General features: G+C 33.7%; 1 protein-coding gene across 2 annotated transcripts in view; it reads left to right on the top strand.

Moving 5' to 3' along the window:
• The window catches only part of LOC129002017 (regulating synaptic membrane exocytosis protein 1-like), a 286,069-nt gene that overhangs the window by 234,678 nt on the left and 31,333 nt on the right, over positions 1–20,058 (top strand). For both annotated transcript variants that reach the window (XM_054429503.1, XM_054429504.1), the window contains exons 6-9: positions 4,967–5,233; positions 11,162–11,297; positions 11,992–12,168; positions 13,031–13,195. In XM_054429503.1, coding sequence (XP_054285478.1) covers positions 4,967–5,233; positions 11,162–11,297; positions 11,992–12,168; positions 13,031–13,195 — 745 coding nt within the window. The remainder of the gene's footprint in view (positions 1–4,966; positions 5,234–11,161; positions 11,298–11,991; positions 12,169–13,030; positions 13,196–20,058) is intronic.

Consider the following 20,058-nt stretch of genomic DNA (forward strand, 5'->3'; position numbering starts at 1 on the left):
TTTGACGTATATTTCGAGTTATGCTCAAAATGCGTCCCTGTACATTTCTTATGGGAGTTTAATTTATTTTTTCGAGTTCGTTTGGCTCTTCTACCAGCCTGATTTTCATAATTTTGGTCTTAAAAAATTAAGCTATGCAAGCATATATTTGTCATCAAGCATCATTATTAATTTATCTAATGTATTACTCAACGAAAAAATATAAATTGGATTTTTGGATTTTTTACTTCAATTAAAGATGTATTCCAGCAGTTCTAATTACATAACCCTATATGTTTTGGTCTAAAAACCTTAAATGAAATACCAGCTTTCATTTGAGCTATTGATTATTAAGATTCCAATCTTAATAATCCTACCTAAAGCACACTGCTGAATCACGAATCAACAATAATTATAATCGTTTAGGTACTTATCTGCAATCTAAGATATGTAACTCAACTTTTATTTAAGTTATTTTATATGTCTTGGTCTTAAAATACTTCAAAGGCTTTCACTTGAGATATTGATAGTTTTAATCGGTTAAGTTAAAGATATCCTGAATCGCAGAAAACATAAATTTAATTATATCTTGGATATGGAATTTAGTTTTAGATATATTTACTCAATTCTAATTACGTTATTCTATTTGTTTTGACCTAAGAACCTTCAGTGAAATACCAGCTTCCATTTTAATTATTGATTATTAAGATCGGACGTACCTAAAGCACACTGCTAAATCACGAACAACCCAAATAAAAAAAATGCAGTTCTTTATCATTGATTTATAGTCAAACGGTCTTTCTTGCAACCTCAACAGCAACTGTCAGACTTTGACGGGTTTCACCTAGTAAATAAAAAAAATCAAACTTTCGTAATTATTTGAAAGTCTACACGAATTAGGCTTTCTAGTGACCTATTAATTAATAAAATCGGTTCAGTAGAACTGTAGATTTAATTGTACAAAATCTTTAGTTCAGTATTTTCTCACCATTATAAATTGGGAGGTTGCTTAACGTTTTTGCAAATAACTTTGAAATGGTGAGGAAATCGACCAAAGTGGAAGGTAATATTCTGATAGAGGATAAAATTTCCTACAAATTACTATAATGCATTTTTGGAAAATACTCAATAAAGGCAGCCTAAAGATGGCTACAAATATAAACTTGGAAATATAAACTTAGAAAAAAAGGCATTTTAAATGTAATATTGTTTATTTTCATTGTTTTACCTCAAATATGTAATAAAATCAAACTTTCATAATTATTTGCAAATCTACACAAATTAGGCTTTCCAACGACCCATTAAGTAACAAAATCGGTCCGGTAGAAGTCTGGATTTAGTTGTACAAAGTTTAACAAAAATATAACTAATACTGTATTTTCTCACCACTATAAATTTGGAGATCACTTAGATTATTGCCAATAACTTCTAAATAGATGGGAAATCGACCAAAGTGAATGTTATATTCTGAAAGAGAATAAAATTTACTACAAACAACTGCTATGCATTTCTTGAAAACGCTTAATAAATTCAGCCAAAAGCTGGCTACAAATAGAAACTTGAAAACAGAATCTTGAAAAAAGCAGTTTTTAATGTATTTTTGTAATTTTTACTTTTTTACTACAAAATGTTAATAAAATCACACTTTCATAATTATTTGCAAATTTACATGAGTTGGGCTTTCCAACTACCCATTAATTAACAAAATCGGTCCGGTAGAAGTCTAGATTTAGTTGTACAAAGTTTTAAAAAAATATCCCTAACTCAGTATTTTCTCATTACTATAAATTCGGAGGTTGCTTAGCTTTTTTACAAATAACTTTTAAATGGTGAGGAAATCGCCTAAAGTGGAAGGTGATATTCTGAAAGAGAATAAAATTTCCTACAAATTGATACCATACACTTCTTGGAAACACTCAAAAAATGCAGCCAAAAGTCTCACCAAAATAAAAAGTGTGAAAAACACCGTTTTCAATGTATTTCTTATGGAAAACATGTTTTTTTGAAATATTTCACCATAAATCATAACAAAAGCAAACTTTCATAATTATTTGAAAATCTACACAAATTGACCTTTCCAACGACCCATTAATTAATAAAATCGGTCCAGTAGAACTCTAGATTTAGTTGTACAAAGATTTTTAAAACTGAATTATATATAGAATAGATTTTATTACTGATGTTCTTTTTTAAACGGCACGGTTTGTATGTGAGGTCATTTGAATCCAGCTAGTCAATATTTTTTTGCATTACTCACCTTGTTGAAATTATGAGAACGCAGTCCTTGTCACCACACGTTCATTGCACACACATTATAATTTTTAAAAATATAAAACTAAATAACAGACTTAAGTTTTCTATTTCCGATGTTTCAACACATCAAATTCAACGTTCGGCGTTTTCAACGGTACCCTACTTTATTATGTAATCGTTGTAAGCGCCTAACCACGTCTCAAAATTTTAATGCTTACCCTTTGTGAAAGCGTAATACTTTATTCATTTTCATTTTTGGTTATCAAAGGATGCTGGTGAATTCTAAGCTCCTAGATTGTGAGTGTGTGGACATGTGTGTTATTTATAAGTTAGCACACATTACTTGAAAATGTGTAAAAACCATTTTGCTTTGACTGAACTCATGAAATTTTGGTGATGCTTGTGAAACGTGGTTTTATTTATCAACATTTGATTATTTTTATTGTAGAAAGTGAAAACGCAAGGTTACATACATCATCAAAAAAAATTTACCACTGACACAGTTAATGATAACGTTTGAAGCCTCCGCGGACATATTGGACCTAATTTGGTGGTAGTGGTTGTGGGGCGGGGGTTAGCACCGCAAAGGCGAAATTGCCGTTTTTCATAAGCTATTAACGTTGTAGAGAACTGACGATTTCCTTGCCTTACGATTGATATGCTCTTTATAATTTTCAAAATGTTTCTCTGTGGAACAACTGAACAATGTTAACAGGTTGAGCTGCCAAATTATAAATTACTGCCTTTCTTCGTAAAAAATTATTAAATCAGTATTACATAAATGTTTATATTGAAATAACGCTCTCATTATCTTAAACTACCCACTCTTAATAAATCATGAGCTTAAATACTTAATTTGTTGATAATTGTGTTGGGCTAAAAGCGTTTGGTTACTGATTACGCAACTGTAAACGACTTGAAGGAAATTAAAAGAGAGGATATTTGAAAGCGAATTGGAACAAAGTCCCAATTCATGTTGATTGTTCTGGAAATTACGCAATATTCTGATCAATAATGCTTCGCCAAGCTCGGTTATTAATCTTAAAATTGTAATTCGTTTATTCACTCTGTCTTGAAATTTCTGCCAGTAAAATTACATTTCGTTTTCATCTTTCATTATTTCCATTGCACATCAAAACTCAAAACTAAAACAGTTACTAATTTTATTGTGGGAGTGAAATTTAAATGACTAAAAGCAACTCGATGTAATGGCTTGTTGGAATTATTTTAAGTGAGTATGATCTTAACAAGTATTTACTTTGCTAAATTGGTGTTCCAAGAAGTTTCTAAATTGGGAATAATTATTCGAAGTATCGACCAAAAGTTGTTCAACTTCAAGGCAAACACAAATCTACCAATCGTAACGATACACCTCTATATTGGAAGTTGTTTGTGAGAAAGTTAGTTGAAATGAAGTGAAAACTTCTAACTGTTTTCTTAGTTTAGAAAGTCGCCTAGAATGTCTTACACAACTGGTAACTCTAATTTGTCTCTAAAATACTTCTTTTCATTAGTCTATTGATATTACTAACACCATTATGGTTTGATAAGGAATGTACAAGTGGCATTAAAGCTATAGTACAGTAATTTTGTCAACCCTTTAATCTGTTTGATGATAAATAAAGGAAACAAACTAAAAAACCCCTTTTTAGTCTTTCACCGTAGAGATATTTGGACGTAAAATTGTGGAGTAGGGATGAGGAAATGAATACTCTTTGAAACAATTCACAATTGGATAGTACAACCATATGGAATTACAGGAACATGTTGTGCCAGTAAATTTTGATAGAATAAAAGTTTGTACTATATCTCAATGAGTAACTTGAGAAACTTCAAGTATTCAAGATAACCAATACTTTTCAAATAAAAAATCTGGGTCAGTTAACATTTCGTTAAGAAACAACGTTTAACATTATTTACAGAAAACGTAGCTACGTAGCTTAAAATTTGTACGATAATAGTAGAATTACTTGCTTCGTTCAAATATTTTTATCTTATATTAAATATGACAATATAGTGTCACATAGGGGTATTTCAGGCTAGATAGCATTTTAAATCGAACCTTGCAAACTCGGTTAAAGTTGTAATGTACTCTGGCCGATAGCAGAATAAGAGTTATCTTTGCACAGTTCAGTAGTTCTAAACTAACTTGTTACCTCATATATCTCAGCTTAACTTTGGTATATTGAGTGTGTGAAGCAGTGCATTCAAAGTTGTTAAAACTTCGTTTATAGAGTGCATTCAAGTTGAAAAATTGATAATTTTTTTTAAATTTTGAAAATGAAAATCTTTTTACTTTAACCTTGGTTTTTAAACTCCCCTTTCATAACTTTTAAATTTTATTTTTATCGATAATTATCAGTTACGTTGCTATTTTAAGACACAATTTTAAAGTTTTCTTATTGGCAAAAGTGTTACTTCTAACAAACAAATACATGTAGATAGAAAATGACCATGCAGTCCAGACGAGAGGAGGCAGAATGGGTTTGAAAAGTCAATTTGTTTTAACAATTTTGTTCTAATATTTCTTGTAATAAGAATTTATGCTATAATGTCCGTGGTATTACATGTTCAGTGAAACTGAAACTTTCTTCGATTGTGTCTTAACTGGCAAAGTATTGCTTTCAAAGGAAATTCATGTTTGCGACAGGCAACCTTATGTTTTAATAGTTTGTAAATCAAAACTTTCGAAAGCTCAGATGTACCAAAATGAGTGTGATGATAATTGTTTCAGAACACATGGCGCTGCAGCATATGCCGCCGCAAGATTCAGAGCCGTACCCAGCCAGTGATAGCACAGGACTCCACCGACTCCCTGCTGGACGTCCCCGTACTGGAGGCGCTTCAGCGGCGTCATAGTGACGTCAAGATTGGCTCCGGCAGTCTGGGGGTGACCGGAGGAGGTCCCTCGGGTCTGGCACCTCCGAGGTCCCCGGAACTGCGACGACACTCGGACGTCTCCCCGGCGTCCCTCAAGGAACTGGAGAAAGTCAAGGAGAAGGTAGTGCATATTTTATGTTCATTTTGGTTGATAAGTCTATTTTTTATGGATTACTGCAGACTGGTAAAAAACACAGCTTTAAAATTTAACACAAACAGCCTAGTTTTATGAGAACAATAATTGTGACCTATTTAACCTTAAAAAACTGAAAATGGTATAAAAGAAATGATTTATGTTTTGCCTGCTTTCCTTCACCACGTTGTCGTAAGGAGTGTTTTCTCGTGTAATCTTCTTAGGAGCTCGGCTAAAAGCTTGTCACTTTAAATTACCTTTTAACCACATGGTTCGCTTCCAAGTACAGTATTCAAGTGTAGTTTTAAGACATTATGTTTTGTATAATCTTACTCCCCCTTTTTCCAAATTGATCCTTTATAATTCCTCCTTAATTCCTTTAAAATGTCCCTATAATTCATTCCTACTTAAAACGTTTCTTATGCCAACACAAAAGCGAAATAAGCCTATATATAAAACAATCATTAAGGAAATGTAGTAAAAATTTTCAAAAAAAGATCTTGACAGAATTAATAAGTCGATTTGACACAACGTGATTAAATCTGCTCAGGGACTGCTCTAGTGTACTTGGCTCAAATTGGCTTCGTTATTGTAATAATCAGAATCGTCATTCAAATATAATAAGTAAAATTAAATCCTAACAACCATCACAACTTATCTGTCTTTAAGACTTGTTAAATATTTGTTCAAGTTGGTATTCAGTTTTTCAAAAAATAATTAATCGTGATAATTGTTATACCAAAATATAGATTTCTTAAATGTTTATAGTCTTATTTTACTTTATTTTCATCTAGAAGAGAGGAGTTATAGATTCAATATCCGTTTTAAAAATTAGCTTGTTTTTTTATACATGCTTAATTACCTAAAAGGTACATAAATATCAGAGCGCTCAGAAAAACGTCATGAGTAAAACTTTTTGGTGGTAAAACTTGACCCAGGGGACGTGGTAGTTGGACTTATTATATAAATAATCGTGGATAAATTGGATTACCCAGCTTGTCTTACACGGTATTAAAATTACACATGTCATCTCCATTATACACTCCCTCTACCCAAATCATCCTAAAATGGAAACATGTTGTAAAAATCATCCGATTCTGATGAAATTTTGTACAAATGTGTAAACCTACGTTTAGTCAAACAAGTTCGCGAACCAGCATGGGAACGGGGTTTTATGGGGGTTTTTCGGAGATTTTACGGAGTAAAACCAGTTTTTGCTCATTTTTGACCCTCGAAACATAACTAGACTAGGCCCGTTTTCAAAAAAAGGCAATGCAAGAAGCATTTCATGTAACAATTGGGGAAACAACGTTTTTAGGGTATTTCAACCCTGCTGAGTACGAATCTGCCTGTTGCGAACGCGAAATTTGAACCGGAAGTGCGTTATCCAAGATGGCGGCCAAAACTCTGTTGACCTCATATCTCCCTTGTTAGTTGGCCTAAAATAATGGTTTAAACGTGTATATAGGGGGTTTTCAGATCTCAAGCACATTAAAACACTCAACATTTACTTAAATTAAGTTTTGAGGGCATATATTCCAAAATGGCGCCCAAGATGGCCGCCAAAAACTCTAATTTCCGTATATGTCGGGTGTATTATAAAGTCGGCTTAATTGAACACATTGTGTGTGGCACGGGCTTAATTTTTTCTAAACGGCAACAGATAAATCAATAAGAGTTGGTACATCAACACCACACCTAAAAATAAATTTTTTCAAGGAACTATGAATTTTCTGTCATATCATGAGGACGTCCCGCAAGGAGTCAGAAGGAAATCTTAAATAGGAGCATAGGTCAATATGCACATCAAATTAAAGGTCTTTTTTAGTAGAATACATTGCCACAAACCGCACTTCGAAAGGTTTATCCTGCGCAAAGTGTGTTGTTGAAAGATTCATTTAATTTACATTGCTATTATACGCTTACTCCTCAGGGGGCACAGCCCTAGGAATCGGAAGAAAATTGTTAACGTAAGCATTGGTCGATATGCACATCAAATTAAAGGTCTTCACTAGTAGATTACAATGCCGTAAATTCAAGCTCAAAAGAACGCCTGGGTAAAAAATGGCAGTACTGTAGTTCAAAGATTCAAAATGGCAGATTCAAGAAATCTTTGAACGGCTGCCATTTTGCGCAGGACAAACCTTTTGAAGTGCAATTTGCGGCATTGTATTCTACTAAAAAGACCTTTCATTTGATGTGCATATTGACCTATGCTTCCTTTTAAGATTTTCTTCCGACTCCTTGTGGGACGTCCCCATGATATGACAGAAAATTGATAGTTCCTTGAAAAAGTAGATTTTTAGGTGTGGTGTTGATGTACCAAATCTTATTGATTTACCTGTTGTCGTTTAGAAAATATTAAGCCCGTGCAGGACTTTATATACACCCTGTATATATCCCTTGTTTGTTTGTTTAAATTAATTATTTAAACGTCTACAAAGGTATTTTAAAACGTTTTTATTAGCTCGCTTTCTTGTCCGGTACAAATTTTGCAATCAATTTTATACTAACTTCGCGATGAGCTAGAGACTTGAAACTTGAAACATAGTTCACAAATGGATGACAATGCAATATTATATCATTTAATTTTCATATTTCCTTTGGGCTACGCCCCATGGGCTTGTTTTTATTAGCTCGCTTTCCTACAAATTTTGATATCCATTTTAAACGAAGTTCCTGATGAGCTAGAGACTTGAAATTTGAAACATAGCTCACAAATGGATGACAATGCAATGTTATATCATTTAATTTTCATATTTCCCTTGGGCTACGCCCCATGGGCTTCCAAAATTTTCATGTTTATATTTTGAAAGAATGTAAATATATCAATTAATTTAAGTCAGCTGTAAATACTTAAATTTGACAGTTCGAAGAACAGAGGTTAAGAGATACAGGTTCTGCTCCCAAGAGATTCATTATACAAACAAACATTTCAAAATAAAGATAAACAATCGGATTGCAGATATAAATGTGTCAATTGCTATTTATTTAGTATTCTATAAAGTAAACAATAAATTAAATAGATTGATATATTTATAGTTAGTAGGTATAAAAATACATTCAATCTAATACATCATTATATGAAAAGGAACTCAAATAAACCTTAGATTTCCCTCATACCTATGTCTTAATCTGATATAGATGCTTGAAATAGATTTAACATCCACACACATTGAAAACTCAAAAGTAAAAAATAATTTATAAATAAAAACGTTTTTAAAACAAAACGTTTTAAACGCACTAAAAAGTAGAAAATAATTTATAAATATGTGGGGAGTATAAATACTTGTAACATTTAAAACGAAAAACGTGGGGTGCATGCAACTGATAATAATACATTAGTTCAATAGGCGAAGGGAATTGTAAATTATCTATTGCATGCACCCCCACGTTTTTCGTTTTAAATGTTACAAGTATTTATACTCCCCACATATTTATAAATTATTTTCTACTTTTTAGTCCGTTTAAAAACGTTTTGTTTTAAAAACGTTTTTTATTTATAAATTATTCTCAGATGTTAATCATATTGCAACACTCATTATTTACTTCCTTTTAGTTTAGATTACATATGTTCCTAAGATGGCAATAAAAACTTTATTGTGCTTACGTGAGCTCCGTGCGTATTATTGTATTTAGTGTTTAAAACCAGCCAGATATATATTAGTGGCTGAATATTTGCTACTATTTTTGAAATACCAATTGAAATTTTGCAATGTTAAAGAAGAAGGCAAATTGTTTAATGTACTCTGGTGGCACCGTAGATAACGCGTAGTATAACAGAATCTATAATAAAGTAATTGTAGAATTAATTGTGTATGATGTTGACGAATTTATCACTTATTTAAGGGGTCCAGTTATGTAAATATATATTTATTGTAAAATATAATGATGCCATACGTATGTTTTTTATGTTTTACGGCAATAAATAATTTGATTTGATTCAATGTTATTTGAACTTTTAGTTCAACAGAACCTGTAAAAACTATTAACAATCACGGTAAACGCAATACGTTATTTTCACATTTAATAAACGAGAAAACATGACGAATAGCGTTTACCGTGATTATTTAACGAATGGTTCAAATACTCCCTATTGCTAATTTTGAATAAACCAAGGATTTAATACAAATTGTACTTACATAAAATAATTATTTCTTATAAATTTACAAATGTCTACTTTCTCTTCACAAACAAACTTTTATTGGCGGTTGGAAAACAAAAGATGTTACCTTATTAACATTTATTTTGTACACATGTATACACCTGTTTACTTTCTCTTCATAAACCAACTTTTATAGACAATTGGCCAACATAAAGATATTAAAAAGAATAAGAGTTGTTTGCTGATTAATGTTGATCAGAGCAGCCAACAGAATGCTGCCATAAAAAAACCTTTTAAAGATTTATTTCATCCATTGAGACCCATGGTAAACAAACCTCCATTGATGGGTGGTACCACAAGATTAATACAATATAATAGTACATTATCATTGTAAATATTATAACCGGATTGTTTATTATTATTTATTAATGTGTTATAAAGAACCATTGTTTAGTTTAATTTACATGCACCACCCCTTGCGGATTGGAGGTATGGTCTAAAACATAATTTTTGCAGGTTTTGTTGGACTAAACGTTCAAATTTCATCAAATCGAATAAAATTATTTATTGACGTAAAACATACAAAACATGCGTATGGCATCGTCATATTTTACAATAAATATCTATTTATAAGTGATAAATTCGTCAACATCATACTCAATTAATTCTACAATTACTTAATTATAGGTTCTGATACTACGCGTTATCTACGGTGCCATCAGAGTACATTAAACAATTTGCCTTCTAATTTAACATTGCAAAATTTCAATTGATATTTCAAAAATAGTAGCAAATATTCAGCCACTAATATATATCTGACTGGTTTTAAACACTAAATACAATAATACGCACGGAGCTCACGTAAGCACAATAAAGTTTTTATTGCCATCTTAGGAACATATGTAATCTAAACTCAAAGGAAGTAAATAATGAGTGTTGCAATGTGATTAACATCCGAGAAAATACCTTTGTAGACGTTTAAATAATTAATTTAAACAAACAAACAAGCGATATATATATATATACGGAAATAAGAGTGTTTGGCGGCCATCTCGGGTGCCATCTTGGAATATATGCCCCCATAACTTAATGTAAGTAAATTTTGGGTGTTGCAATGTGTTTGGCATCCGAGAAAACCCCTATGCAGATGTCTAAATAATTATTTTAACCAAAAAACAAGGGAGATATGCGGAAATTAGAGTTTTTGACGGCCATCTTGGGCGCCATTTTGGAAGATATACCCTCAAAATTTAATTTATGTAAATTTTGAGTGTTTTAATGTGCTTGGCATCTGAAACCCCCCTATATACACGTTTAAAACATTATTTTAGGCCAACTAACAAGGGAGATATGGGGCAAACAGAGTTTTGGCCGCCATCTTGGATACCGCACTTCCGGTTCAAATTTCGCGTTGGCAACAGGCAGATTCGTACTCAGCAGGGTCGAATTACCCTAAAAACGTTGTTTCCCCAATTGTTACATGAAATGCTTCTTGCACCTTATAGAGAGGGATTTTTTAATTATGGGCCTGCTCTAAACCAACTTATTTCTTAACTATTTTGAAGAGCTTGAAAACAAATGATTGTGTGTTTTGAAGTGCTCTTTTGCAGTACTGAATAACACACTTGATTACCGTCTCTGTATCAGCAAACCAAGGTAATCGTTAGATTTAATGTTATTAAGTCGATTTAAGTAAAAATCAAATCAGGCAAATGGGAATTCGCTTAGTCTGCAGATTTGCTGTGGCGGAGGTACTTCACAATCAGATTTTTTAATCTCACGAACTAAACAATGTTATGGTTCATTGACAGGCAAGAGAAAGAGAGCTAGAATGGCGGCATAAGAGAGGCAGTGGGGGTGGTAGTCCAGGCAACAGTAGAGCTACTAGTCCTAGTGTAGAGAGGAGACCCTTCGCTGGAGAGGACCACCAGCAACGGTCTCACAGAGGTACCACTAGAAACTATAGAAGACCAATAACATTAACAGATTAAAATTATTCTTCAAGTACATCAAATGCCATTCACCACAACACAACGTTAAAAACGTCGTGTTCAAAAAATATTTATTGGTTTAGCCTCACTTCACCTTACTTATTTTTGTAGTTTACGTTTTAGGAGAAACTAAATTGCAATCTTCTTTATTTAGGTTGATTCAACACCTGGTGGCCTTTTTCCTTCTACTGGCGAAATGATTTGCTTAGCAATAGCTACAAGGACATTGATGTAACAACCTTTAACTACCAAAAAACAAAAACAATATGTCATATACCTTTCTCCAAAAAGTGTCCTTCAAATTCCAAGAAAATTGGAATTTATTAAATAATTTGGTTTTTTAAGAGGGAAATGAAATTAAATTAAAATGGTTTATTTATACAGGCAAAGTTAGGGCCACATGGCCCTACACGTACCATGTAGAGATGTTATTTAATACATAAACACATTTTACAACTTAAATAAGAAGGTGTTTGTTGAAATTCCTTGACATTTTGTAGAATTCCTTATGAGTACCAAAGGTTTTCACACATTAACTTATTCATACACTCTTCATCACGTAACCGCCCTGATTTCAAGTTTAATTTACTATTGCCACATTGAAATTCATCGCTTTCAGTGTCACTACTATTTTCTTGCACGTGGTACAGGGCCCGATGAACAAGACGGGGATGACGGCTCAGACCCCAGGTGGCTAGGTCGTGGCGCCCCCGCCCGAGCCACCTCTCGCCGAAAGTCCAGAGTGACAAAACAGCACAGCTATGACGACGATGTCAAGCCTGGGGGCCCGGCGGCGACGACAGCGGCCTCTGGAGACCCTGGTCTAGGTAAGTGACGGAGTTAACTCAATAATGTGGGCTGTTAAGAAAGTGTTTTGTGGCGATGACTGATTACAGTTATCTTTTGAAGGGGATACTAGGATTAAGTGTAGTCTACTTTGAAAGAAACCTCACATGGTAATCAGCCGTTACGTTAAGAGCAATACACGTTTAGTTTACTTATTGACTTAAGTGGTGTTTTGAAGGCCTACAGACTAGGATGCCAGAGCCTCCCTTAAACCTCACTAATAATTTAGTTGGTAAAAATTTGTTTCCGTCAATTTGCATTTGCAGATATGCAAAAGCAATGTTACTCCTGGTGGATTAACAGATTAATGGTGACAATTGTATTTAATATCAGAGTATATGTCCTGAGAGATACGTGGTATTGAATCACAGATTTAACTACTTTAATGACTCCTTTCAACTAACAGGATAAAACTGAATTGTATATAAATGATGTTCGTAAATTTTGATAATAATAAGTTCTATAATAGTAAGGAGGCTCCTTAGTGAGTAAGCTACGATACTTTATTAGTTACTTTATTACATAACTTTAATGATTTGAATTAATATTTACAATTCGGCTCAACTTCCTAATAGACCAATCTCGGAGATAGCAAGAGGTTGATAACTCGATTAATGAAGATCAATAACTGGAGTATCATGTCTATTCCTGGCTCCTCGCTTTTGCAGATGGTAATTTAATATGAACCTATGTTGGGTCTAAAATCATATGTTCTAAGAACTTTCCATACAAATTAAAAGTAACGCAGTAATATCACTCTATATCACTCTGTTTTGTAACATATTACGAATAGCATGTTGAAGTGTTTAATTAAATTGTCTTACCGATCGTATGGTGTCTCAGGGTTGCCGGCGGCGTTGCCACGACGAGCCTCTGCCTACGATGTGTTCATGGCCCGGGGGGATGGTCCAGGGGTCAACCCCGCCTCTCTGGTCCAGAATGCTGGTCCAGGAGTCGGTCGTAGATCCTCCTTCCGAGTACCAGCCCCAGAGCCTGATGACCAGCCTTGTAAGTTTAACATTGCCTAGGAAAATGAAATTTTGTCTAATACGTTAAGGAATTGGTGGCTCCATTATTGGATGCACACTTTGACTGTTTTGGTTGTTGAAGTGGCTATAGCGCTCGCCTTTAGATATGCATGTCGTTAGTTTGCCTCCAAGGTTTCGGGACCCAGATGTGGAGCCTGAAATAAAATATTTGTCATTGGGTGTTGTATATTAAGAGGACCAACGTGTTTACTTACAAAAAAATTTAAAAAATATCAATATCGTTAAAACACGAAAATATTTAAAATATATACAACAATCACATCGTTGGGTTCAATACTAAATAAAAGGTAAGTTATTATTTTAGGGGTATATAATATTCCTGCTAACATGAAAGGCGGAAGAAACAGAATAGAGACGATAATTCTGAATTTATTTGAGAATCATGGTGTGAATAAATAATTTGGGTTTGTGAAATTTATTGATATGCAGGATATGTCCCGTATGTTACTGATATGTACTATTTACTTAAAACTATCATAATTTTTTTATCGCCTGAGGGACTATTTGACTTAAGAAGGTGGCACTTTTTTTCCTAGGACGCTAGGCACGAGCCTGGGATTGTTTTTCACATTACTTCAGGCTAGACCTAGGGGTTACGATCACTTAGATAAAATCCATTGGTGACTTGGCGGGGATTGAACCCGGGACCTCAGGGACTGAAGTCCTGCGCTCTAACCACTACGCCAGCTCGCTCCTCAAGAAGGTGGCACTTTAAATCTATAAGTACTACAATTCCTTAAAATTTTTGACCACGAAAGCAAATAGTTCAAACATGTATTCATTATTTCCAATTTCGTTTAACTCTCCTACGTATACCAAAAAATTTGGAAATGTGCTTTTCACATTGAGGTAGTTAATTGTTTTGTTCTTTCGGTTAACCTTTTAATTCATAAATAAAATGTATAATATCTCATTTAAACAGACGATAAGTATTTTGATTTATCAGTTAATATTACGAGCTCGGTCTGCGTAGGCCTACAGTACCCCTTGAGAGTCGGCTGTGTCATAAGGATATTATACACCTAGATAAAAACATAGGCTACTTATATACTAATATCCTGAGTTTAAATCCCTTGTACGTGAAGAATAGTTTTGCTTCAATGAGGACTTTGGTTAGAATTCACCATTACTAAGCATATTACATGTTGCATTAAACACTTGCAATTTTTCATTTGTCATAAGCTACTTCTTTTTTTAGAATATTGCATTTTTAGCGGTATGCATACGGTAAGTATCAAGGAAAAAGTTTAAACAATATTGAGTCGGCACGACATTAACAAGTCCTATCCATTTATGAAGTTATCAAACTTTATTTTTGGCTTTACAGCTTCGATTTCTACAATTAACTAACTAAATTAAACTTAGTTCACTATTATTGTTGGATTAATACTAAACTGGAGTATTAAAATGTATTTATATGATCAAATCGAACGTAGACAATGTTATTTACCAAATATAAACACCAATTTGCAACGTTTCGATGCATTTAATAGCATCCAATAATTCTCTGCGTGCAAATAAAACCAAATGTTCTATCTAAATACATTAGCAATCAAACTACGTGTAAATGATTTCCCACATCAATACCGGACAAATCGTTTCCATTTCATCAGATACATTGTCAATTGTATGTAATCGATCGTCCATTGTAATTGTGGGCGAAACACATCCAATGTGACAGACTGTAATCCTGACTGACTGACTGGGCTAATTAAATAGGCTAAATAGATACTTTTGGCTTTCAGCATGTTTTGAATGTACTCTTTATTGGTATTTTAGTCCAACCCTTCTCACTAGCAATTAGGTTAGGTTAGATGTATACAATACAAACGATAGGATGCGTATTTTAATGCTTATATAAGTAAAGGATGTGTATTCAATTTGATTCAATTCACAAGATGACAGCTTTGCCACTGAATAAAATCAGATCGTTATTTATCAAGAATATTTATTGAAAGCCCAATGATCATAGAACAACTGAGATCAGTGTTGAGCCATCAAGAGGTTTCTGAATTTTTCAGAATCTAACTTTCGCCTTCTGATTGCTATAGAACACTAAGTATTCTCAGTTTCTACTAACGTTTAAGACTGAATTTGTACAACCTTAAAACTATTAAAGAACTATCGTGGCTGGCATTAGACAGTCTAACTAAACAAAAATCAGTTCTCAAAAAAGCTACGATCAAGTTTGGTATTGGTTTTCGAGGGATGATGTTGGAAAGCGTTTTCAACGAAATTAGTTACAAAAGTATCGGGGAAATATCGCTTTGCCAATTTGTCTGGAGAAAGGCTGAAATCCATTGGAGATGATGTGATCTTCATTGGTGTTTGCGCTCGTAGCGGTTAAATTGGTCGGGAAATACCGCGTGGTGGATCCGGCTTCACATCTTCTATTTTGCCCATTTTCTTTCAAACGTCAACTGATATTTCCTTCAAAGAATAGTAAACATTTATATGTTAAAGTAATTAATATTTAAATTAAATCACTGGTATCCTGTCCTAATTTCTTGTGTTGTTTAAAGTATTCAGTGATTTCAAGGAACAAGATTTTAAATTGCGAATCAATGAAAATATTGTCTATGTCTAGCTATGTAAGTTGCTTATCAGTTATTTTTGGCCTCTATTTTTTTTTAGTGTGGTTTTCTTATACTGTTACACTAAAGCAAAATTTGAAAAAACTTCTGCAAATATTGTATAATTTGAAACGAAAATTACACTTTTTATCTATTTAGAGTTCATTTGTGGTGGTGATTTTGTGTTATGTATGTCGTTATTATAGAATCATTTTACTTAATTTTACTGTTTAGATGCAAATATGTCGCACAACAACTATTCAATAGCCAATTTTATACTATTAAAAACCATCGAGTGTAATACAAACGACTTAAATGTTTAATCGCACTTGGGGGAGCGAGCTGGTCTAGTGGTTAGAGCACGGGACTTCGGTCCCTGAGGTTCCGGGTTCAAATCCCACCAAATCATCAATGGATTTTATCTAAGTGATAGTGCCGCAACCCCTAGCTCTAGCCTGAAGTAATGTTTAAAAAAATCCTGGGCTTGTGCGTCCTAGGTCAAAAAATAATGTTTTATCACAGTAACCCAACAATGAAAACACCAATACCAACATCCATTTTACTATTTGTGTTAGTTCAATTTATTTAGTAACTATGTCGGTTTGAGTTGATAAAACATTATTACCTCAAAAAATGTGAACTAATAATATTCCAGTTCCTCATAAGTTTCGCCAAGCCCTCTATAGAGTTCCAAGTGGGCTGCGATGCACTCTGTGTCTGGCGCATATTCAAATGAGAGATAAATAATTCATTATTTGCAGGGAGAGTGAAGATTTTCAACCTTATTGTCCAATCCATTATTCAGCTTCGCACGTCCGATGCAAATTATGGCTCTTAATTTGAGACAACGAAATCCTTTTTGGGGAGAATGAGTTTCCTAGTTAAAACTTTCCTCTAAAACAATGATTTAATAACCCTAAATTTATGAGGTATTTCCTATTTGAAATTTTTGAACTGTTTAGTAAACTATTTTGCTTTGTTACACAAGTTATTTTGATATTTAAAAACTTAATTATCTATTTATATATTTATAAATAACTAAAACTGCGGTAATTATTAGTGAGAGTTGTGGTTACCGTGTGTGTGTGTATCTGACTGTCTGTGTGTTTGTCCGAGTAAATGCGAAACTACTAACGTGACTGAGGTAAAGTTTTACACGAAAGAACCTCACTATATGGGTTTGTTGTATGGATCTATTGTAGTCCATATCGCACACTAAACCCCGTGAAGATTCAAAAATTCACGTATCGCTTCCGATAGACCTATCATCACATTGTAAATTTGAAGCTTGTTTTTTGTGTCTAGTTCATGTACGTTGACACTGATCGCTAGTGTAGACGAAATTTTGTTTCTATTATTTTAGGGTTATTTGGTTATTTTAATGATTAATTACTGTTTAGTTATGTAACTAGGAGACCAGTTACGGTTAATGATTATATAGTTTTATTTGGTCATAAGAGGTTTTAAATTACTTAAAAAACAAGAAAAATATTTTTTTCAAAACACGACCTCTACAGTCCGACGTACAGACCTAACAATAAAAATGGCTTCATCTGTCCCATAGGGATGACAAATCTATTATGATATTGATTGGTCACCACGGTAACAAATGAAAAACTGCAATATAAAGTAATGTTTATCCTTCCATTTTTTCCCATTACTCATCTTATAAAATTAAACGATCAATTTATTTTGTTTAACTGTTACCTATACTGTATAATAAATAGTGATTGCGTAACTTTTTTTTACATCTTATGGATTTATTCACTTTGCATGCTCATATATTTGCGAGAAATGAGTTTAATAAGTCCTTGTAAAAGTTTCTGGCTATAACTGTAAATTATGTTAATTTATTCATAGAAATTTAACAGAAAGATACATGGTTTCGCCTTGCTATTAATTTAACGTGCATTATTCGTAATTGTTAATCTGCTAAGTATATATTACACATATATAATGCTCAAAATCTACCATAAAATTTTGCATTTTATTGTTAAAAACCGTGTGTGAGATTTCATTAACCTATATTAGAATACAGTTAATCGAAGATAACATTCAGTGGTGTAACCGAATTCCCAACTCCATTGATCAAAAGGGTGAAGCCCTTGGAAGCGCAAAATCAATGGTGGGATTCCGGCACAATATTGCTGAGGTGGAGGACCAACAATAACAACACAAGAGCTGGCTGGACACAAATATAAATTTATTCATTCTAATATATATATATATAAATGCAACAATGATTCTTAAATAACAATAATAAATAACACATTGCCCTAGCCAAGATAATAATTAAGTTAAAGCTTTTAAAACATTTAAAAATTTCTTTAATAAAAATACAATTTAATTTAAAAATGAAAATCGAGTTAAGTGACACTAGGCGTAAGTGACATTTTGCAAAAGCATTTAGTATACTAACTCAAACAAATTTAAAACAAATTAGCTTAGGTGGCCACCTTATAAAAATCATTTAAAACAATTAATTTAATGCCTTTAGTCCTAGGCCTACATTAAAATAAATAATTTTTACATTTAAACGAACATGAAAAACATTTACACATATCAACAAATGTGGTCGCCTCGCAAAAATATATTCCAAGCGGTTAAAATTAACCGTCAAGGGCAAAAAAAAAGGGTTTTACCCTCAATCAAGGGGTGTGAAACAGAATTAAAAGAAAAGGAATTTAAAATTTGAATAAAATATTAAGTAAGTAAATTTAGAGAGGAAAGACTAATTAGTTAAATTGCAGGTAAAAAGATTACAGATTTTTGTTATATAAGTTAAATAAAAGCCTATGTTGAGTGAGATTTCTTCATGATGGATGAGACTCTCCAAATGGGCTGGACTGACCTGACCGTAAAACCTTGCTGGCATCCAGGTGAGTTAGCAGGAAGTAGAAGTAGGCCGAGAACATGGTGGCCGCTTCCCAGACACTGCAGCACGGTATTAGGCCGGAGTAGACATAGGCCTAGCTGCGTAGGTGTCACCATCAGTGGGTGGTGGTGCACAGTCAGTGGTGTGACGCAGTCCCATCCGCCCGGGAGAAGGCTCATCGTGGTGCAGTTGTTAGCATTCTAATGGTGGCAGGTTTCAAGTGGAAGTCGCCGACCCTGATACAAAGTATAGATCACTGACCTGGCCTAATTAAGCTAACATGTCTCGGAGTCCATATATTTAGGTTGCACTAGGCCTGAATAATTCAAAGGGCGTAAAACATTCTCTTTACCTGCAGTCAGCGACCACATTTTTACAAAGTTGTTCTGTAGTCTAGCCTAATCAACATGGTTCTCTAGAGAAAGGTAACATGATCTCACATGAATAAAAGTGCATGAATGTGCTTGCTTACTATTCACAAGTTTAGGACAAACAAAATGGATATTTAAGTTATTATCTTGGCTAGGCTACTGTAATTGACCAGAGCAACAATTTAGGCTAGCAAAAGTTACTAGCACAAACAAAATTAGAACTAGCCTAGAAACTTTTGACATGATTGGGTCCAGACCAGCTCACAGTTAAACACAGAAATTACACAAAATGACTCAAAAATTACACAAAAATGACGTTAACACTTTAACTTGGTCTTTTAACCTTAAACATGAAAATTGGCTCAACTTTTAATATCACTTGTACTGACAAAGTTAACTCAACGAGGCATGCACATTGTGTTATCTAGTGGACTCGAAACTCTCAGAAAACAGAAATAAATATCAAAATGGCTCTATAAAACATTTCTGAACGATCGTGAAACAGTGAAAAATGAAACAAAATGAAATAAGCGAGGACTAGGCCTGGCGAATTCAACTTACCCGTGGTATGAAAACTCTTAGCCAAAGTACGTCATGCTGACGATGATGGAAAGGGACCTATGAAGGTAAAAACTTCAGGGTTCACAAAAGAAAACTCTTCCGGAAGAAAACCCCGTAGTTTTGGAACAATCTCAAGCCCAAAGTCTGAAAAACGGGAGCCACAAAATGTCATCCGACGAACGTCCAGCAGACGCGGCCAGTAGTACCAACCACGCAACAAATTAAACAGTGCCGTTGAGCATTGAGCACATACACACGGCACAGTGGTATACTGTTTTGGTTACTAACGTGGGTGTTTGTGGTGTCTAGTCGAGGTAGCAGCACCGTCGCCTTTGCCTAACAGCGATTGTCATAACGGTATTCAGTTGCCTAACTCAAAGTAGCAACTAATAGAATCCAAAACGGAGCTCCAAATAAGAGTCAGCTGTGATTTCTCCTTTTC

The sequence above is a fragment of the Macrosteles quadrilineatus genome, unplaced genomic scaffold, assembly GCF_028750875.1.
Source record: "Macrosteles quadrilineatus isolate MER2022 unplaced genomic scaffold, UCM_ALF_1.0 Scaffold_9__3_contigs__length_116548681, whole genome shotgun sequence".
Taxonomy (NCBI): Eukaryota; Metazoa; Arthropoda; class Insecta; order Hemiptera; family Cicadellidae; genus Macrosteles; species Macrosteles quadrilineatus.